This window comes from Mus musculus, chromosome 12 (assembly GCF_000001635.26).
Source record: "Mus musculus strain C57BL/6J chromosome 12, GRCm38.p6 C57BL/6J".
NCBI lineage: Eukaryota > Metazoa > Chordata > Mammalia > Rodentia > Muridae > Mus > Mus musculus.
Genome location: NC_000078.6, coordinates 75,629,771 through 75,652,077, shown reverse-complemented (window position 1 = coordinate 75,652,077; position 22,307 = coordinate 75,629,771). Strand labels below are relative to the sequence as shown.

General features: G+C 43.8%; 1 protein-coding gene and 1 pseudogene across 2 annotated transcripts in view; both read left to right on the top strand.

Annotated features, from left to right (window-relative positions):
- The window catches only part of Wdr89 (WD repeat domain 89), a 38,944-nt gene extending 17,460 nt beyond the window's left edge, over positions 1-21,484 (top strand). Inside the window, exon 2 of the mRNA NM_028203.1 lies at positions 18,570-21,484. Within this exon, the coding sequence (NP_082479.1) occupies positions 18,600-19,760 (1,161 nt within the window). The 5' untranslated portion in view covers positions 18,570-18,599 and the 3' untranslated portion in view covers positions 19,761-21,484. The remainder of the gene's footprint in view (positions 1-18,569) is intronic.
- Positions 20,329-21,160, top strand: Rplp2-ps1 (ribosomal protein, large P2, pseudogene 1; annotated as a pseudogene). Its single transcript, NR_038063.1, has one exon. The product of NR_038063.1 is annotated as a ribosomal protein, large P2, pseudogene 1 (transcript).
- Positions 21,485-22,307: the final 823 nt, after the last annotated feature.

The window sequence follows — 22,307 nt, the reverse complement described above, 5'->3', positions numbered from 1 at the left end:
GTTTTGTTGCGTGTAGTAGTCTGGGCTGGCATATGTGGTCCCTTAGAGTTTGTAGAACTTCTTTCCAGTTCCTTCTGGCTTTTAAAGTCTCCATTGAGAAGTCAGATATTATTCTACTAGGTCTGCCTTTATATGATATGGGCTCTTTTTCCCTTGCAGCTTTTAATATTCTTTTTGTTGGTGGGTGTTCTGTACATTTAGTGCTTTGATTATTGTGTGTTAAGAAAGCAGTCTAACAATAGTGTCATCCTCGTTCTGACCTGACTTTATTCTGGGAGCTCTTTCCTTTCATCTCTATCTATTTTCTCTCATCTAATGTTAGGGGATTGAAAGGGTAGAAGAAAAGGAGTGGAGAGGGTGGAAGAAAGGAGAGTTGTATGGTTGCTGGACTCCAGTGGAGGCATATTGTCTTGTCTGTTACTGTGTTTTCATACTGGCATCTGGGTTTAGGAAGATTGTAATTCTATTCTAGGTGCAGATACCTGGTCTTGTCTTTGGGTTTTGGGTTTTTTGTTGTTGTTGTTGTTTTTTTTTTTTTTTTTTTTTTGGTTCCTTTGTTTCTTGGTTTCTGTTGCCTTCTCTTGTTCTTTTGTTTTGTTTTGTTTTGTTTTGTTTTGTTTTGTTTTGTTTTCGAGACAGGGTTTCTCTGTGTAGCTTTGGCTGTCCTGGAACTCACTTTGTAGACCAGGCTGGCCTCGAACTCTGAAATCCGCCTGCCTCTGCCTCCCGAGTGCTGGGATTAAAGGCATGCACCACCACGCCCGGCTTCTCTTGTTCTTAGGAGAGTGTGGTGGCTAGGTGTTTCCTGGTAGGGAATTCTGAGATCCTGATGTGTGGCCATTGGAGGTTCCAGGTAAAATGTGTTTCAGAGTTCGTTGGTTTGAATGAAAATACTCCCCATAGACTCGTAGGTAGTGCATTATTGGAGGTGTGGCCTTGTTGGAGGAAGTATGTGACAGGGAGTGGGCTTTGAGGTTTTAGAAGTTCAAGCCAGGCACAGTGTCACTTTCTTTCCCTGTGCCTACTGATCTAGATATAGAGCTCTCAGCTACCTCTCCAACATTGTCTGCCTGCGTACTGCCATGCTTCCCACCGAGACAAGAATGGACTAAACCTCTGAACCTGTAAGCCCTCTCCAATGAAATGTTTTCCTTTATAAGAGTTGTTCTGATCATATTGTTTGTTTGTAGCAATAAAACCCCAGTTATTGGCAGCTTACATTTGGAATGTGGATGGGCTAGGAGGGAGTGTTAAGGGGTCCACATGAGGGAGGAAAACAGGGTGTTCCACTAGTATCTACTTAATCCCCTGGGAATGGGGGCAGTAAGGAAAGGCCTCAGCAGGTGGTTCCTACAGAACTGGAGGTGAGACTGGAGGGAGAGGTGAAGATCTGCTTTAGCCTGTGTCTTAGTCAGGGTTTCCATTGCCGTGAAGAGACACCGTGACCAAGGCAACTCATACGGACAACAGTTAATTGGATCTGGCTTACAAGTTCAGAGGTCCAGTCCATTATCATCAAGGTAGAAGGTTGGCAGTGTCCAGGCAGATGTGGGGCTGGAAGAGCTGAAAGTCCAGCATCTTGATCCAAAGGCATACAGGAGAAGACTGGTTTCCAGACAGGTAGGAGGAGGGTCTCAAAGCCCACCCAACAGTGACGTACTTCCTCCAATAAGAACATTCCTACTCCAACTTCCTAATAGTGCCACTCACTCCCTGGGCCAAGCATATACAAACCACCACATTCTGCCTGCTTAGCTGGCTGGCTGGGATTCTGATCCACCTACCTGATCCTGAGTGCTGGGATCACAGGCATCCTTCACAAAGCTCTGCTTTATGCTGTAGTATGGATCAAAACCGGGCATGTGGGCAACCCCCGGGACTACATCTCCAACTCTCTTCTTTTTCTTTGTCTTTGTCCTTTTTTTTTTTTTTTTTTTTTTTTAAATACAGGATCTCATATAACTCTGACTTGATAGATAGCCAAGCTTGCCCAGTTGTGGTTTAAATGAGAATGGCCCTATTGGCTCATATATTTTGATGCTTGCTCCATATTTGCTGGAAGTATTAGAAGTGTGGCCTTGTTGGAGGAGGTGTGTCACTAGGGGTGGGACCTCAGGGGGTGCCATCTCCAGTTAGCTCTCTTTCTTCCTAGTACTTGTGGGCCAAGCTCTCAGCCTCTGCCCTAGTGCCACACCTTCCTTCCAGTTCCCACAATGATGATAGTAGGCTCCCCCTCCACATGTAAGCCCCATAATAAACACTTTCTTCTATGAGCTGTACTGGTTATGATGTCTTTTTACAGTAATAAAAAAAAAAAGAGCAACGAAGACAGCTAGCTGTCCTTGAACTCCCGATCCTCCTGCCTCTGCTCCGAAGTTCAGGGATCAGAGGCCTGAGCTGTCACCTAAGACTCGGTTTCTCTTTAAAAGCGAGTTCTGGTCGCTGTGTAAAGTAATGAGAGTATTTACCCTGGGGAATGAACACTTGTAAGTACTCTGTCAGACTGGGAAGTCTAATCAGGTTTGGGCTTTGCTGTTGCTATGGTTACCTAAGTCTACTATAGACCAGATTCTTTGAGCTGTGGGCTATTTCCATCTCGCACACAATGTCAGGCCTGAGATGCTGGAGAGTTTTCTCATTGTCCCTGTCCTATTCTGAGTTCTATCAGGCCCTGGCTGCCTTAGGCAAGCAGGTTTCTTTCTGTGTGCTCTTTTCCTGTGATGGTACAGGCCTTGCTGTCTACTCGTGGAGCCGGGAATCATTCTCAGGATTTCTTTGCGGGAGGTGGGGGGGGGGGGTGATTTTACACACACACACACACACACACACACACACACACAGGTGTGTGCTCTGGTTGCTGTGGAGAAACCGGATGCACTACGAGCCTCTGTTGGACCCCTAGCACCTTCCCTCCGTCCCCAGCTTCTTGAATTTTAGTCTTAAAATGCTCGTGCCTTCTGTGTCTCTTCTTTGCCATCCTCATTGGTACTCCGTCCAGTTCTACAGCTCCAGCTCTGGTCCACAAAGCTCTTACCTAAATCAGGCTACCTCTTTAACCTTTCGTTACACCGTGCTTTTTTATTTTTTTCTAAATCTGCCTCACCTTCCTTCCCTGAATTATTTTCAATTTTTTTTTCTTAAGACTAGATCTTATTACACATACAGCTGAGACTGGCCACAAATTTGTGTATCCAGACTAGACTCCAGCTTGAGGTCCTCCTGCCTGCACTCCCCAAGTGCCAGATTGCAGTGTGTAGACCACGCCCAGCTCTGTCTCCCTGTCTCCGCTTCAGCCGTACAGCCTCCACACCCCATCTCCGCCTAAGACTCAGTTTCCCTATCCCTGTTTCTCCCCACCGGTGATTGGATCTGGATCTGGTGTCCAGAAAGTGCCGTACCGCTGAGGTTTATCCCCAGGTTTGCTTGGTTTTTTTATTTTTTACAGGATATGTATAAGAGGTCCAAGATGGCCTTGAACATACTCGGTAGCCCAGGCGGGCAGCTGAGTCCGCAGCACCAGGTCCTTCCGTGCCTCCAGACCTGGCTTGCCCAGGAGACCCGTGCTGCACGGAGTCTAGCGCCCCCTTCCTTTCATTCGGCTCTCAAATGCCATCTTAGATCAAAGCCGTTCAACTCACCAGTTAGTCTAGACAATTTCCTGCCTTTCTTTCTTCTTCTAATTTTTACAATACGCAACACTGAGGTTTTTCGTTTTTTCTTTTCACTTAAGCAGTCTTTAATGAAAGCTGAGTGTAGCTCAAACATGATACTTCTGTCTCAGCTCTTTGGAAAGAGGGAAGACATGATCGTCTTCCGAACGTGAGGGGCACATTGACGTGATGTTTCTGGTTCTGTAGTGAGAAGTCACAAAAGGATTGCACTTGATTATGGCCGCTGCCACTTCATCAATGGCTGTTAAAAACCAGCACTGAGTAGTTTTACTCTTAGAATTAGTTGTCTGTGTTGCTTCCCTGTCCACGAGGCTGGGGGGGTGTGGTGTTCTAGCGTTCTCCTGCTCTTTCACTATGTTGCTGAGGCTGGCCCTGAACACATCCACTCAAGGCACCGTGTTGCCTCATTCTCCTGAGTAGCTAGAACTATAGGTGTATGCCACCACCTTTGTTTTTCAGTTCTTCAACAGAGTAATTTTTTTAAAAGGTTTATTTATTTAATCTATGTGACTTCACTGTAGCTGTCTTCAGACTCACCAGAAGAGGGCAACAGATGGTTGTGAGCCACCATGTAGTTGCTGGGAATTGAACTCAGGACCTCTGGAAGAACAATCCGTGCTCATAAACCCTAAGCCATCTATCTCTCCAGCTCAATAGGGTAATTCTTTAGAAGTTGGATAGATTTGGTGTTCTTGCAGCTTATCAGTTTCTAACTATAACATGTTATTTGTTACATGTATCCTGTAGCTGGCTTTTAAAATAATGTTAACATTTGTGTATCCAGACTTGTAAGAGGGAATAGTTCTTAATTTTCCTGTCTTTTTTTCTCTCTCTCATTCCTGCCCTCCAGCCCTTGGCAGTTTTACAGGTGGCATTTGCTTACTTTTTAAAAGCATCTTTTTGGAATTAGAAGAAATAGTAAGTGTGTAGTGTTTCTAACTTCCAAAGTAAGGCAGCTGGTTGTTCTGGTAAAGAAAGACGGTTAATTGTATTCGCTGAGGGAAGCTGGCATTTGTAGACCTAGTTTAAAGGGTGACTTTTGTATGGAAAGAATTATTTGGGAACTCAGGTACCTTGGGAAATGTTATTGGGAAATGTAAAAAAGAATGAGACTATTGTATTGAGTGTTTTGCCTGCTTGCGCTTATGTGTGCCATGTGACTGCTTGGAGTTTGGAGAGTGAGGAAGGATCGGGTCCCTTAAATGAGAAAGTATCCTTGTCCCAGTTCCTTCTCCCTTACACCTCAAGTCCCTGCACCTTAAAAACTGCTTTTTGCGGGGGGGGGGGGGGTATGGTGGCATTTAAATCCCAGCACTGGGGTGTCAGAGGGAGGCTGACTTCTGAATTTGAGGCCAGGATGGTCTACATCGAGAGTTCCAGGACAACCACAGCAGCATATAAAGACCCTGTCTCCCTACTCCTGGGAAAAAAACCTGTGTTTTTCCTATAGCATATTTAATACATGGATATGTTGTAACCAGTATCTTCAGCATTTTTCTTTATTTTTTAACAATAACATTTTAATGTTTTATTTCCATTTTTTAAATGTGTGCCAAAGGGTGTGTATGTGTGCTCGAGATTGTGCTCTCAAATACTGATGCTCATGGCAGCCAGAGGCATCTATTCCCTGGAGTTACAGGTAGCTGGGAGCTGCTTAGCGTGGGGGCTGGGAATTGAAAGAGAGTCCATGCTGACCCATTTCTCTGGCCCCAGTATCTTGAACATTTATGTAAATAAGTATAGCATATTCAGTTTTACTAAGCTAGATTAATTTACAAAGTCATTAAGTCTCAGTCATTAATGGATGTGAAATTTAAAACTATATTGGAATTGTAGCAGATGTTAATTTAGCATACTTTCCACTAAATATTCAGTACTTCTTCCCACTTTAAACCAAACAGTTCCTTGGTAATTGTTTTAATGCCAGTTCCTTGTTCATTTAAAGCATACACACAGATTTCTCTACATTGTTGGCGTATTTTCCGGGAAGTGTTCTAAAGTTAAGCTAATGTATGCTTTTTATACTGAGGCTTTCTTCTTACAAGACACACTGTTGGTGCATGTGAGTGGCCTTCCTAGTAACTCTAAAATGCCCTTACCCAGGTTTCTAAGCTGTACTTGTGGTTTTCAGATAAGCTGCCAAGGGGGTCTGGGCACTGTATATTACATTTCTTTGATATCTGCTATCATACAATTTTTTTTCCACTGATTTTCTTTTTCCATGAGATTCCACTGACCTTGATGCATCAGAAGCTGCTGTTTCTAAATGTTGTGCTAGTATTTCCCTTTTTAAAAAAATAATAAGGGTATGCTTATTTAGAGGCAGCATAGTAATGGATTGTAAAATGCTAGCAGCAGCAGTGTTGTATAGAGGTTATAGAGCATGGGCTGTAGCTGTTTTCAGACTCACCAGAAGAGGGCAACAGATGGCTGTGAGCCACCATGTGGTTGCTGGGAATTGAACCCAGGACCTCTGGAAGAACAGTCAGTGTTCTTAACTGCTGAGCCATCTCTCCAGTCCGATTCTCCTTCTTGTAATAAGCTCCTTCCTAGACTAGCTGTAATGGTAACTCTGAGTTCAGTTGAGAGACCTTGCCTCTTGCAGGGTAGAGAGTGACTGGGGAAGACTCCAGAAGTCAACTTCATACAGCACACACATGCTTGTGTACCTGCACTCACATATGCTCCCCCCAACACACACACACACACACACACACACACTGCAGTGTATCTCCTGGGTATGCTGGAGTACTTATGTTCTTGCGTGCATACAGATAGGCTGAATTAGCAGGAATAGAAGTGACCTCACTGTGAGCTGCTAGTGGTGCAATCAGCTTGTAGTGGCCCACACCTGTGTTTCCCAGCTGTTAGAGACTTAAAGGCAGGAGGGTCAGAAGTTCCATCCTTAGCCATCCTTGTTAATTAGCAAGTTTGAGATCAGCCTAACATAAACACTTTTTTCCCTAATGGTGGGATAGTATGTTATATACATTTTCTAAGAAATACTATATTTAAAAAGAAATGTATTTAGTTCAAACTGGAGTTAGTAAATCAGAGAGAGGGAGAGAGGGATGGACGAATACAACAGGATGGACTCTAGTTAGGCTTTGCTTCCACTTCTTTTTTAAGGCAGGGTCTCGCAGTGCAACGGAGCTGATATGGAACTTGTGGTAGCCTTGCCTCAGCTTCTAGAGTGCTGGCATTTACAGGCATGCGCCTCCACCACCAGTACTTCAGCTATTCAGTACAGTGGGGTTTTACATTTTATTTTTGTTTCGTTTTGAGACAGGCTCTCTTGTTGCCTAGGCTGGCCTAGAACTCAATATCTATCTAAGGATGACCTTAAGTTTCGGATCCTCCTACCTCTGGCTCCCGAGTGCTGGGGAATCATATCTGTGAGGCAGCACATCAGGTATTTATGGTGCTAGGATTTAAGATCTTCATTCACGGTGGGCAGACTTTATACCAACTTTAGCCCAAGGTTATAGTTTTTGGAAGCTTGAGTTTCTTTTTTTAAAAAATGAGTGTCTGTGTATATGAATGTGCAGGCATGTTTATGAGGGTGTGTGTGTTTGCACATATGGAGGCTAGTGCAGATAGCCTCAGGTGCCATCCTGAGAAACACCAACCACCTGCCTTGAGACAGGGTCCCTCCCTAGCCCAGAGCTCGCCAGTCGAGCTGGACTGTCTGGTTATCTGGTTGGCCCTTGAGCCCCAGGGATCTTCCCGTTTTGCTTCCCCAACATGAGGGTGACAAGCCTGTCATCCCTTGCTCAGCATTTCTTCAGCCCTGGGTCTAAATGTTTGAAATGATGGGTACTATTAAAAGTTAGAGAGATCATAACTTTTGTGGTTCTCTTTACCACATGGGAAATACATGTGCAAAGTTGATGAAATAACAACAGTTCGGTTAGGCTCCTGCTTTCTGTGGGCTCTGACATCCATCCTTAGATCCTCTGTGACCAACCAGCAGGTAGGCAAAGAGAAGGTGGAGAAGTCTTACCTGCCCGACATCATCTGACCCAGATGTGCCATGCATCCGTCTCTTCCACTGGCATAGTCTCAGCTGGGTCTGAGAACAACTGGGACCCCAGTGTCTCTGCTGAGATCCTTGTAAATGTCCCTGAACCATGTCCCACTCTGCTAAGTCCCAAGTCCTTGCTTATTGTGGACTGCTTCTCCTTTCTCACACTTTGCCTGAGGGCCTTGAAGAAACAGTAGCCTTCCCAGCTCCCCGTCCTGCTCTGCACTGGGAGGCTGTGTAAATGTTTATGCCCGAGGTCTCCGGTTCTCCCTACCCACCCCTCAGCTGAGTTCTTCAGGGAGAATTCTTGAGATTTTCTTTTGGCTTGGCCTCAGTAATACTTGCAAGTGTTTTGGGGAAGGAGATTCTTCTGAACTGCTTGCTTCTTGTGCCAGAGCAGAGTTTGAACTTGAAAGAGTTGTTTTGTAAAGCTATTGCTTTTTTATTGTAACACACTGTCAGGTTTTTATTGAGCTAAAAATACTTCCCTGTAATATTTACATTAAATTCCAAGGTGACAGCTTCTGAAAATACTCATAAGAAACTAGTGATATTTACTGCCTCCTGGGGAAAGGAAAGAGACTTGAAGATATAAATATTCCAAAACAATAGATATGGACTCTTGAACTTTGAACCGTATTGTTGGTATCTTATATCAAAAAATTCGTATACATTGTTGAAATATTCAGAAGCTTAATAACAGATGGAATTATCATTTTAGTGGCTTGGTTTTTTTTTATTGTTGTTGTTGTTGTTGTTTTTATCATCAGGGAAGGATTATCATAAAGAACCTTCTAAGATTCTTCCCTCTCTCCTGTCCCCTCTTTATTTTAAACAGTTAAAAGGAAGAGTAAGAACTGAGTGAATACAAGGAGATCAGAGTTCCTCCATCTAATAGTGATTAAGTTTGGCTTCTAAAAACTCTGCTCTTTATTTTCTCTTTTGAAAGCTGTTTTACATCAGTAACACACCTCAGACTTGGATTACCTGTAAGCATTAATACTAGGGCAGCAGTAGTGCAGAACCCGAGTGTGAGGCCAGCCTCACCTGCACCACGAGTTCCAGCCAATCTAGGCTATGAAACCAGAGTCTGTCTCATCAGCCTGAACCATCAGCAGCATCAGAATTAATGTTAACGTTGCTTCTGTCTGTGTTGAAAATTACGAGGTAGCTGGCCTAAAGAGCCAGGAAACGTTGAGCATTCATAAAGTTGCTTTCATCATCTGGCTTTGCTTCATGTTGGAGGTGGCGCTCTGTAGATGGACCGCTTGTCATCAGGCAAGGATGCTCGGACAGACTGAACCTCTGAGCCAGTTCCTGCTGGACAAAGTGGGATTGCTGGAATTGGATTAGGGTAATCCTGGTTTGGCTCTGGAGCTGGAGACAAGTCCAGAAACTGTGATGCCGTGTGGAGGGTTGGAGGGAGGAATTTGAGGACTTCCATCATTCTGTTCATTCTCAAATAAAATATGTGCAGCTTATTTCTCCATTTCTGATAACTTTGAGTACCACGACTGTGCTGGATGAAAGGTGCAGAAGGAAGAGGGGGCTCTTTACTGATCTGTGCTTCATATAGATTCCATATATATATATATATACACATACATACACACATACAGATACACACACACACACACATAATCTACTTACAACAGCCTGTGTAGACCAGATTGCCCTCAAACTTTCTAGGTAGCCATGGCTTGCTTAGAACTCCTTTCTGATTCTCCTGTCTCTACCTCCTAAGTAAGAGGGGGTTGCAGGTGTGACCATACTTAGTTGATTTGTTTTTCAAATTTTTTTTTTTTTTTTTTTTGGTTTTTCGAGACAGGGTTTCTCTGTGTAGCCCTGGCTGTCCTGGCACTCACTTTGTAGACCAGGCTGGCCTCGAACTCAGAAATCCGCCTGCCTCTGCCTCCCAAGTGCTGGGATTAAAGGCGTGCGCCACCACGCCCGGCTTGTCAAATTTTTTTTTGAAAAGAGAAAACTAATGAGATTAGGAGTGTAGCTCAGTTGGTAGAGTCCTTGCCTGGCTTTGATTGAGTACTATGTAAAGCTGGGTGTGGTGATGCAGGCCAGTGATCTCAGCCCTGGGGCCGTAGAGGCAGGAGGATCGAGATCGTAAGTTGTCCATATCAAGTTTGTGAGCAGCCTGAGATACACAAGACCCTGTCTAAAGAAAAAAAAAAGGTAGAAAACAAGAAAAAAATAAAATAAAGGACAGCTACCCTAGTGACCATTTTTGCAGAAACATGGGTTTTCTGTCACACTGCTTCCTTCTTTTCTCCTGTCAGTGTGTAGAATTAACTCAGGGTTTCTTTAAAAAGCCTAATGTGAGGCTGGGAAAATGGCTCAGCTGTTAAAATACCCCCTCTGCTTTTCCAGAGGACCTGGATTTGGTTTCCAGAATCCACAGGGTGACTAAAATCTGTATATGACTCCATTCAAAGGAATCTAGTGCCCCTTCTGGCCTCTGCGGATACTGCACACATGTGGTACACTTGTACATACATGTAGGCAAAACACACACACACACACACACATACACACAGTAAAATTTTTAAAGAAGATTTTTTAAAAGGATTTATTTATTTATTATATGTAAGTACACTGTAGCTGTCTTCAGACACACCAGAAGAGGTTGTCAGGTCTCATTACAGATGGTTGTGAGCCACCATGTGGTTGCTGGGATTTGAACTCAGGATCTCTGGAAGAACAGTCTGTGCTCTTAACCCCTGAGCCATCTCTCCAGCCCTTTAAAGTAGATTTAAACTGGGGCTGAAGCTATAGCTCAGTAGTTAAGAGCACATACCTGCTCTTACAGAAGAGCCAAGTATAAGTGTCCATGTCACAACTACCTGTAACTCCAGCTCTAGGAGAGTCAGTGCTTTCTACTGGCCTCTGTGGCCACTTGTGCTCCTGTGCACATGTTCATACACTGCCATACACACAATCTTCAGAAAAATAATAAAAACAGATACCTAAAATATGTGTAATGTGTTGACTTAATCTTGTACTCTAAAGAGCCTGTGGTCCAGAAGTGTAATTTGGGTGTTGAATGAGTGGCAACACCTTACTAAGTTAAGTAAGCTATAATATCACTGACCAAAAGTGGAGCGAATAGACTTCAGAAAATTTTGTTTGGAAGCTAGACATAGTGGTCCATACTTAAAATCTAAGTACTTGGGAGGTTCAGGCAGGAGCTTCAGCTGTTCAGAGCTAGCCTTGGCTATATTGAGTTTGAGACTGCCATGGCATACATGAGATCCCCTCTCAAAAAAAAGGAGGGAGGGAGGGAGGGAATGAGAGAGAGAGAGAGAGAGAGGTGGGGGAGGCAGGCTAGAAAGACAACAAATGATCACTTTATAGCAGGGCATATGTAAGAAGAAATTCCTGCAGACGTTTGGAAATGGAAATGTATATATAGAGAGGTGGGTTCTCCTGCCAAATGGAGCACTTGGAAAAATAGATGTGAGTTCAGTTCACCTTGGAAGAGCGTGAAGTGAAGAGGCCCCAGGGATCTCTTGGGGACTTGGAAATGGATCATAGAGGAAGAACCTCACATGGGACCGATAAATTGAAGTAAGTGTGTTCAGTCTGGAATGATCCTTAGTGTGTGTGGTTGAGAACTAACTATAGAGTCATAAGAGGCTGTATTTCACATATGACTTACTCGCATATTTATGTGTTAAGGCTTAAGGATTTGTGTGTGTGTGTGTTTTCCTATAATAGATTAAGCTGTCATATTGTTTGTATCTGTGTGTGAAAATAAGTTCTCTAGCTTGGAAATACCATGGGATATACTTAGTTTACCGCTACCCGTGCTTACCTACTTCTTTCTCTATTGTCTTGAGGGTAGCTTGGTTTTGTAGAGAAGTATAGGATGCAGAGCTCAGAGTCAGCACTAGAAAAGCCAGAGTTGCCAAGATTGTCAACCACAGGGGCCTGTTTTCTTCAAAGGAAGACAATGAATGACGTCTGGTCACCTGGACTGCCGCCATGAGAGTGATCAAACAACCTGGTCATCATTTGCTATTCTATTAGGTGCCAACCTGCACCTGAATTCCCCCAACATTCTGAGCAATGCTTAGGTTCTAAAGCTTTGTCTCTCAGTGAGTGGAACCCATCCTTATGAAAGAGGTCCCTTGACCTAGCGTCCTTCACCAATAGAATCTCTCCTTATACTTAATACAAACCTCCTCTCTGAGTTCTTGCCCTGAGCACTGTCTATCCGTCAGTAGAATTATTCTTTTACAGCTCACAGGTGCTTTCTACTTTGCTAGCCAGTCTCTGTGTAGCTGTGCCTAAAGCTTTGTGATAATTGCCATGTGGAATCCTTTCCCCAGAGTTTTTCATACAGTGCTTCTGTGTAAGGAGAGTAAACCCTGAGGTCAGACTCTAAAGTTTTGACACAGTGCCTGTAAAGATGGCACTGACTTGAGTTTCGCCTTACCTTGTGGATCATAAGGCTGTGGAATCTGGGACAGAGAATGCTGTATCTGCTAAAACAAGTTACAAATATTTGTGAACCACATGTGGCTGCTGGGAGTTGCACTTGTGTCCCCTGGAAAGGCAGCCAGTGCTCTTGATCACTGAGCCATTCCTTCAGCCCCAACATTACTAGGTGACATTAGTTGTTGTTGGGTTGGGTTGGGTTTTGGGTTTTTGTTTGTTTTGTTTTTTGCATTTATTTTTTTATTTATTTGAGAATTTTACACAGTATATACTTCAAATTTTTATTTAAAAAATGTTCATACAGTATATTTTTATCATATTCTTGCCCCTCCCCTATTTCCTCCCAGAGTCTCCCTATCTCTACCCAACTTCATATTCTGTCTATCTCTCAAACCTCCCCAAGCCTCCCCAAAAAGAAACAGCAACAAAAACAAGAGAAACAACAGAATGAAAATCAAAACGGACAAACTAAGATAGAAAACCAACAAAACAAACAAGCAAAAAAATAGTACCAATGTATACATGCCTTCAATCATAGCATTCAGGAGGCAGAGACAGCCAGATCTCTGAGTTCAAGACCAGCCTGGTCTATAGAGCAAGTTTCAGGATAGCCAGGGCTATACAAAGAAACCCTATCTGAAAAAAACCAATAATAATAATAATAATAATAACAATAACAACAATAATAATAATGTGGCTAAGATACCCAGTGACACTCCATTGAAGAAAACTGATTTTTTTCCTATCCCAGCAGGTAGCATATAGCTTCTTGGGTAGAGGTGCGGCTTTCTGTGCCGGGATTTTGTTTGGTTTGAACCTGTGCTGGTCTTATGTGTAATATCACAGTCTCTGTGAGCTTACATGTTTATTAGTGCTGTTGTGTCTGGAAGGTACTGTTCCCTTGGAGCCTCCATCACCTCTAATTCTTACCATCTTTCTATCACCACTTCCACGTTTTTGAGCCTCATATGGAGGGATTTGATAAAGACATCTTCGTGGCTGAGTGCTGCAAAGCCTCTTGAGTTTCTTCACATTGTTCAGTTGTGTCTTTGTTAACTCCCATCTACCAGGAGAAGAAGTCTTTTTGACAAGGACTTAGCAATACACTGATCAATAGGTGTAGCAACATGTTAGGAGATATTTTATTGCTATGGTCCTTTAGCAGAATAGTCGTAATATTTTTTCCTAGGCCTGTGACCTGAGTCTCAGGTTCTTGGCCACATTAGCAGTGTCAGGTGCAGCTTCCTTCTCATGGAGCTGGCCTTAAATCCAACCAGACAGTGGTTGTTTACTCTGGTAGAATTTCTGCCATTAGTGCTCAGTCCATCTTGCAGGCAGGTCTGTTGTAGGTCACAGGGTGTGTGGCTGGGTGATCACTTTCACTTCTGGTAACGTGCAGTGTACTTCCCAGCACCACAAGTGCTGGTCAATAGGGGCGGAGTTTCTAGTTGGGCACCAGCTTGATTGCTCAGTGTTTTGTATCATAAGTAAGTTGTGTATTCAGCAATAAGACCTTACTATCAATGATGGAGAGTAACCAGAAACCCTGACAGTAGCCTGATTGGAAGGTGATGGGGTGGCCATAGGACCCCTTTGGTCAATGACTCAATAATATGGAGCCCATTCCTGGCCATTTGGGGCATTTTCTCGCCCATTATATGGTAACTTCATTTAAATTCCTTTCATAGATGTATATATCATATATATCATACTTCTACATTACTTTTGGGCTTACTTTGCTGTAGTATCCATTGGGGCCCTTCTCTGCCTGCCTCACCACTCCAGGCCTCAGAGCCTTTGTGTTAACCCTTTGTAGAGGGCCGATACACTATGAAACAGACCCATACAACCCAGAAAAGGAACGGAATGCCATATCGCTGTCCTGCTTGCATCACAGTGAGTAGTCCTAGTTTAAATTTGCTGTTAGCTCAAAAGGTGCATTAAACGTCCTAATTGTTTGGATTAGTCTGATCTCTTAGATACAAAGATCAATATGTTGCTCACTCTGAAGTAGAAGCAAGCACTATTTCTGTTCTTCACATAGCCTCTTAGTGATGGTCAGTGGAACGAACAAGGCTTTCTTTCTAACAGTGAACCAAAGCTGCTTCCTCTTCTTCCTCCTCCTCCTCTTTTTTGTTTTTTTGGGTTTTTTTTTTTTGTTGTTGTTTTTTGTTTTTTTTTTGAAATAGGGTATCCTGTAACCCAAGCAGACCTTGAACTCACCATGTAGCTGAGGCTAGTCTTGACCCCTGGGTGTCCCTGCCTCAGCCCAGAGTGCTGGGATTACAGGTGCTAGAAATCAGGTGCTCCGCAGCCTGCTGCAGGGACTCAGCACCAGCACTCATGTCGCCACCAGCCTCCACATATGACATATGTACTCTTTAAGAAGGTCCCTGCTGCCAAGGCCCACTCTCTCATTCTGTCCCTTTCTCTGTCTCTGACACTTGCTCTGTCTTTCTTGCCCCTCCCCAGCCACCTCTCTCTTGTCCCTGCTCCTAGGCAGCCCTCTGTCTAATAAATCTCTTGCATGATCTTGCGTTTGATCTGTTGAGTTGGGTGTGACCTCTGTGGCATTCCTTGGTTGGCACATGCCAAGGTGCTCGGCCACAAAAGCCCCAACAATAGACATGTGCTACCATATCTCTTAGGCAGTCTATTTCTAAATTAATGTACAGTTTAAAGTGTCCTTTAATAGCCAGCCTGTGGTAAAATAGTTGGTTAATAATACTGTTCTTTCCACATTTAAAGTCTCACTTCCCCCTTTTTGTGCACTATTTCAAATACTTTTATAAACAGTATTTTGTATTTTTCCGTGATCAGAGGTCCCTGCAAATACATAGATGCGTACAATGTCCTTTTAGCTTTCTTTCCTTTCCTTCTAGAACTGTTCTTACCTTGGAAGTTGAAGCAGTTATGCACTGACTCTTTTGATGAGTTTTTGTGTGTGGAGCTGGGGGTCGAACCCAGGGCCTTGTGCAAGTGTTTTATTACTGTCTCCATCTCAGTGACTTGCGCTCATTGAATGCTGCCTTCTCCCAAGTGCTAGGATTATAGGCATGCACTACCACAACCAAATGTATACATCAGTGGGGATTGAAACCAGAGCTTTGTAGCCGCTAGTCAAACACCTACCAACTGACGTGTGTGTGTGTGTGTGTGAATCCTGAGCATTTCATAGAAATAGAGTGATACAACTACTTTGTTTTAATTTTATCATGAAGCTGAGAATGGTCAGCAATGCCCATGTTATTCTAACATCATTCAAGCCCAAAAGCATTTGTCTACTGTTTTCCCTATTCTATTAAAATTAGATTGTGTCATTAGTAAATTATGAAATTATCACTCTAGTTAATGAATTTTATAAACAAGATTGAGAATACAATGAATACAGTTGTCTCTCAGAAAAAGCAGCACAGTCGAGGATTCCCACAGATGCCAACACCCAGAGGGTGCTTGTGGCCCCTCTTTTTGGATGTAAATATTATATAACTAGTTGCTTAGTCTTAGCAACAATGACAAGGTCTGGACATAATTAGTATAAAAAAGGCTGTCTCAAGAAAAATAAATAAATAAAAAGTAAGATTGAATAAATGGGCAGCGTGTTAGGGAACCAGAGGGGCCTCTTTAGGATGGTTGGTGGTCAGGGTGTCAGTGGGGGTGACTTCTGTACACTGTGACCTGAATAGGAAGGAGTGACTCATGCAGATACTGTGAGAGATAGGCTCGGCTGAAAAGGTTCTGACCAGGGCACTGTGGCGTCCACTAGAGCAACAGAACTAAAATCATCATAAGCATGAAGATGGGAGAGCTGTCTATACCGATAGGATTCTACTAGCTGGCTGTAATTCTAGGAGTTGGCACTCAAGGGCACCAAAAGTATTCCTTGCTGAGAAGTACCACGGAAAACATGCAGGCAGAGCTAGATGCAGTGGGCCATGCCCGAGATACTCGGAAGATAGAGGCAAGATCAAAAGTTCAAGGCCAGCTTCCACTGCAGCGGGAGTTTGACGTCGTCTTGGGCCACATGAGAACCTTGACTTGAAAAAAATAGAAAAGAAAATGAAAGCAAAAAGTATGCATGTTTTCAGGCCTTGAACTTGTTCTACTTTAGAGAGGCAACCCAGTGCAGTGTTGAAGAGCATGTTGTCTGAAGCCAGCTCATCTAGCTTCGAATCCCAGTTCTATCATTTGGGAGCTTCTACTGTCTGAAAGTACTGCTCCAGCAGCACTCCCCACTGCAAACATGTTGTATCAGTTTCCCATGGTGCTGCAGCAAGTGACTGTACGCGGTCTTACAATTTCAAATACCAGAAGTTTGGATAGATAGCCACTGGAAAGTTCTGGAAAGAAATGCATCCTTGCCTTTTCCACTTTCTTGATCTCACCCCTTAAAATGTTTTATTGTGTGTGTGTGTGTGTGTGTGTGTGTGTGTGTGTGTGTCCATGTGTGTCCATGTGTGTCCATGTGTGTGCACATATCACTTATGTGTGAGTGTCTGCAGAGGCCAGAAGGTATGGGACTCCTTGGAGAATGAGTTATAGGTGGTTGTGAGCTGTCCCAAGTGGATACTGGTAACCAAACAGTTCTTTGGAAACACAGTCTTAGTTAGGGGTTCTATTGCTGTGATAAAACACCAAGACCAAAAGTAACATTTTACAGCCTACTACACTACGGATCGGATCAGAGAAATCAGAGCAGGATGCTAGGGGCAGGAGCTGATGCAGAGGCCATGGAGGAGTGCTGCTTACTGGCTTGTTCCCCATGCCTTACTCATTCTTGTAGCACCCAGGACCATTTGTCCAGGGGTGGTGCCACGTGGGTGGGTGGGAGGGAGGGAGGCTTCCACAGCAACCATGAGTGAGGAAAATGCCCATAGGCTTGACTGTTGGCCAATCAGATGGAGGCAGTTTCTCAATTAAAACTTTTGTGCCCAGATAACTAACTTGTAACAAATTGAAAACAAACTAGCCAGGACTAGCAGCAACTTCTAGTCTGTATGTCCCTTTCATTAAAAGCCAGCAACATTCTATCTCTCCACTTCCTAAATGCTTCTGCCCTCCCCACTTCTACTTTTAAAAACACCAGTGATGATGCTAGGTTTACTCAGATAATCTAGGATGATCTTCCTATTTTAAGGTCAGTTTTAAATTAGGTCGATTAGCAGCCTTCATTCCATCTGCAACCTCAGGTCCCCTTTGTCACGTAACCTAACCTAGTCTCAGGACCCAGGATTAAGTCATGAATATTTTGGGGGGATTATTTTTTGCCTAGACATTTCTATTTAAATTAAAGTTACATGAAACAGTTGAGGAGAGGAGAAGATGATTCCAAATGTGACTGATATGAGTGGGATCAGTAATTGTGTTTGAACGCAGAGGAACTACTCCTTTCTAATTCTCATTAGCATAAAAGTTGGTATTAAGGGTGATTTGAGCTGGGTGGTTGTGACACACATTTTAAATCCCAGCAATCCGGAGGCAGGAGGATGGACAATGAGGATCTCTGAGTTTGAGGCCAGCCTGGTTTACAGTATAAGTTCCAGGACAGCCTGCACTACTCAGTAAAATGCTGTCTTGAAAAACCAAAATTAAAAAAGAGTGATTTGATGAAAGGCAGCTGAGTTTTAGTTACATCCTGGCAGGGAACTGATTAAGATATTAGAGATTTATTTCAGTTTTTTCACTCCCGAATGCTATGGGACAATTATATTAGTGTTTCAGACACCAACAGGACTGTTTGCTTTCAGACCCTGGGAGGAGAAACTGAGGTACATATTTTACACATCAAAGCAAACCTGGCCTCCAGGCTCTCTCAGCATTCCTCAGCCCATACTCAGCTTTCCTGCCCAGGGGCTGGGCTGCCCTTCTCCCAGAGGCTCCCGCCTGTATAGTCCAGAGGTCTATTTTGGTCTCTCTCTCTTCTCCTCCTCTTCTGGCTCTGCCTTGCAAGTGCCCTTCCTCTTCCCCTTCCCGCACTCGTCAATCCTTGGGGCCAGTGAACTCGCTCGAGAGCAGCTTCCCAATAAACCTGCCTTTAATATAATCTAGTGTGCTTTGAATTGGCTCATTTTGGTGGCAGAGACATAACCTATCAAGGACAGGCAAGCTAAGAGGCAGAGAAAGAGGGAAAGTCATAGCTTTGCAGTGGAGCTTGAGAAATAGCATAGCAGAAGTGGCTGTAGTGTAGCATCAGAGAAAGTTTAAAAAAAAAAAAAAAAGGCCAGGAAATCGTGCCCAGGGATTATGCAGCATCTGGGCGAAAGGAGATGCTGCCTGCCTGCTCTGATTCTTGACTCTGCCCGACTCAGGCCCTGGGTGCCGCACAGTGGAACCTCAGCAGCATCTGCCCCAAAGGGTTTGGACGCACATGCGCTTTCTGAGAAGTTCTGAGTTTAATTTGAATTTTCATATCTTTATTACAGAGCTTTATACCCCTGGATGCTTCTACTGACATGGAGAAGATTGAGGACCAGTTTGCTAGCCTGCATATTGTTAGGAGGTCCTCGGAACCAAAAGAACCCACTTACCTGCTTGGCATAGACACGTCAAAGACTGTACAAGCAGACAAAGGAGGCTTGGTGGCTGTTCTGTGCTCAAATGGGTCGATAAGAATATATGATAAGGAGACACTACATCTGCTACGAGAATTTGGTGGCTCTCCCGGGCTTCTTAGTGGAGTCAGCTTTGCAAATTCCTGTGACAGTGTCTACTCTGCAAGCACAGATGGCACCGTGAAGTGTTGGGACGCTCGGGGAGCTAGCGAAAAGCCTGTGCAGTTGTTCAAGGGTTACCCTTCCTGTAGTTTCATCAGCTTTGATGTCAACTGCAAAGATCATGTCATTTGTGCTGGTGCAGAGAAAGTTGACGAGGATGCATTGTTGGTATTTTGGGATGCAAGGTTCACATCTCAGGATCTGTCGACGAGAGACCCACTTGGTGCCTACTCAGAGACGCACAGTGATGATATCACTCAAGTGCGTTTCCATCCCAGCAATCCCAACTTGGTTGTCTCAGGGTCCACTGATGGTCTGGTCAATGTGTTTGATCTCAGTGCTGATAAGGAAGAGGACGCACTGGTTGCCACCTGTAACTCCGTTTCATCAGTGAGCTGTATCGGTTGGTGTGGAAAAGATTATAAGCAAATCTACTGCATGACACACGATGAAGGGTTTTGTTGGTGGGATCTCAATCATCTGGATACAGATGAACCGATCACGTGTTTGAACATCCAGGATGTAAGAGAAATAACCGATGTGAAAGATGGGCACTTGGACTATCTGATTGGTGGCCTGTATCATGAGAAGATGGACAGACTGTTTGTTATTGGAGGAACCAACACCGGAAAGATTCACCTACTGAGCTGCACCTCGGCAGGACTGACCCATGTGACCAGCCTTCATGGGGGCCATGCAGCCACCGTCCGTTCTTTCTGTTGGAACGTGTCTGAGGATTCTCTGCTGACCGGAGGTGAAGATGCACAGCTATTGCTGTGGAAACCTGGAGCTATGGAGAAGACGTTCACAAAGAAAGACAGCTTGAAAATTGCATCCTCCGTGCAGCAGCGAGTTCGAGTCCACAGCAGCGATTCTTACAAGAAAAGGAAGCAGCAGTGACGTCATACTGGGAACTGGAAAAGCTCTTCCGGTTTTAAATCGTCTTTTGCTACCTAGAGCACATCTTTTTAAAGCTTATCTGTGAAAGCAGGCAGTTAGCACACAACACCCACCCTGCCCCAGACAAATACTGAGAATGGTTTCATTCAGGTTCAGATATATTCTACAATATTTTTAAAGCCTCCAGTTGAGTATAAAAATCAGTGACTTGACAGGGGAATTATAAGCCACATTTTGAAACCCATCAGTGGAGTTAGTAAATGTTAGGTTTGAAGTAGCCCTGAAGAGGAATCTTCAGTAGACAGCTGGAGAGGCAAGGGAGCGGGTGGCTGGGTTCTGGGCTTTAAACTCTGCTCCTTACGTTTGAAGTGATACACTTGGTTATACAGCATCAGACTGTTTAGTCGTTTGAAGAGCGTTTGCCTCCTCACTACGCTCACCGCTTCACCTCGGGTCATCGAAATCGAAGCGTTCTAGTGAGTCTGAGCAGAAGTTTACTTTTTTAGGAATAAAGTATAATATTTTCCTAAAATGAGAAAAATATATTTGATAATTACTTGTATCTGTACTTTTTTTTTAATTAATCAGGAGCTATATTTATACTATATTTACATTTGGTTAGCCAGCACCCAGGTACTTTGCTGATGAAAAAAGAAATTACCTTACTAGATTCATTTTGAGACTTAACATAAGACAGGCAAAAGAAAATACAACAGCACGGCTATTTTTTTCAAAATGGCCTTTCAGGGGCTGGTGAGATGGCTCAGTGGGTAAGAGCACCCAACTGCTCTTCCGAAGGTCCAGAGTTCAAATCCCACAACCACATGGTGGCTCACAACCATCTGTAACAAGATCTGATGCCCTCTTCTGGAGTGTCTGAAGACAGCGCTACAGTGTACTTACATATAATAAATAAATCTTAAAAAAAAAAAAAAAAGAGCTTTTCGCCGCCGGACGCTGCCGAGGTCGCACGCGTGAGGTCTGTCCCCCGCAGCCGACATGCGCTACGTCGCCTCTTACCTGCTGGCCGCCCTCGGGGGCAACTCCTCTCCTAGCGCCAAAGACATCAAGAAAATACTAGGCAGCGTGGGCATCGAAGCGGACGATGATCGGCTCAACAAGGTCATCAGTGAGCTGAATGGAAAGAACATTGAGGATGTCATTGCTCAGGGTGTTGGCAAGCTGGCCAGTGTGCCTGCTGGTGGGGCTGTGGCTGTTTCTGCTGCCCCTGGCTCTGCAGCACCTGCTGCTGGTTCTGCCCCCGCTGCAGCAGAGGAGAAGAAAGATGAGAAGAAGGAGGAGTCCGAGGAGTCGGATGACGACATGGGATTTGGCTTGTTTGATTAAATTCCTGCTCCCCTGCAAATAAAGTCTTTTTATGTATCTTGAAAAAAAAAAAAGAAATGTTTGTTCTTTTAAAAAAAAATGGCCTTTCAAAAATATTATATGATTAAATATTCTTTCTTATCTCCCCCATCATTTTACCCTTGAAGCCTTGTTTACTGCCTCTGTGTGTGTGTGTGTGTGTGTGTGTGTGTGTGTGTGTGTGTGTGTGTGTGTGTGTCTGTTTTCTCTTACTCCCCTGTGGGACCCAGGAATCACAGTCCAGTCCTTAGACTGCACAGCAGCCTCTACCTACCAAGCCACATTTACTGTTAATTTTGTCATTTTTCTTAAAAAACTGTTTTGTAAAGTGCCTTAATAAAAGAAGTTGATACTTTTAAGTTTGGGTATCTTGTCTTATGTGTAAAGGTAAGAATATCTTTTTATAGATACCAGAAATACAGTCATGAAAAAGATGTTTTATTTTTAAGCCTTCTATGATTCTCCTTTTTAAATTTATTATTATTTTTTAAATATGTGTGTTTGTGTGCACATGGCCTATGTGTGCAAGTGTTTGCAGAGGGCTGAAGAAGCAAAGTATGACAGTGGCTGAGATGGGCACACTCACCAGCAAGAATCAGAGCAGGCAGGCAGCATTTCTTCTTCCTTGGTCCTCTGTGTGCTGGGGCCACTTCCCACTCCAGCGTGCCACTCCCTATGGGGAGGCTCTTCTCTCCTCAGCTAATCCTTCCTGGGAATGACCTCACAGACCTGCCCAGAGGTGTCTTGGCTGATTCTGGATCCCATACCGTGTTAAGAGTGGTGACCAGAGCCTCAAACACTTATCAGTCCCTACAATACACAGTAGGGCCTGTTACAGTGCACACAGTAGGGCCTGTTACTGACCATAGCCCCTTTCTGTACAGTAGCACACAGCAACATAACCACCCTTTTAAGTTGGTGAATTTATGGTATATAAAGTATATCTCACAAGTGTTGGGGAAAATACATACTAGATGTTCCATTGCTGTGAAGAAACACCATGACCAGGGCTACATATAGAAGAAAACATTTGTTTATTGTTAAAGTTTTTTTTTAGATGTATTTATTATTTGTACAGTGTTCTGCATGTGTGTATGCCTGCAGGCCAGGAGAGGGCACCAGATCTCATTGTAGATGGTTGTGAGCCACCATGTGGTTGCTGGGAACTCAGGTCGTCTGAAA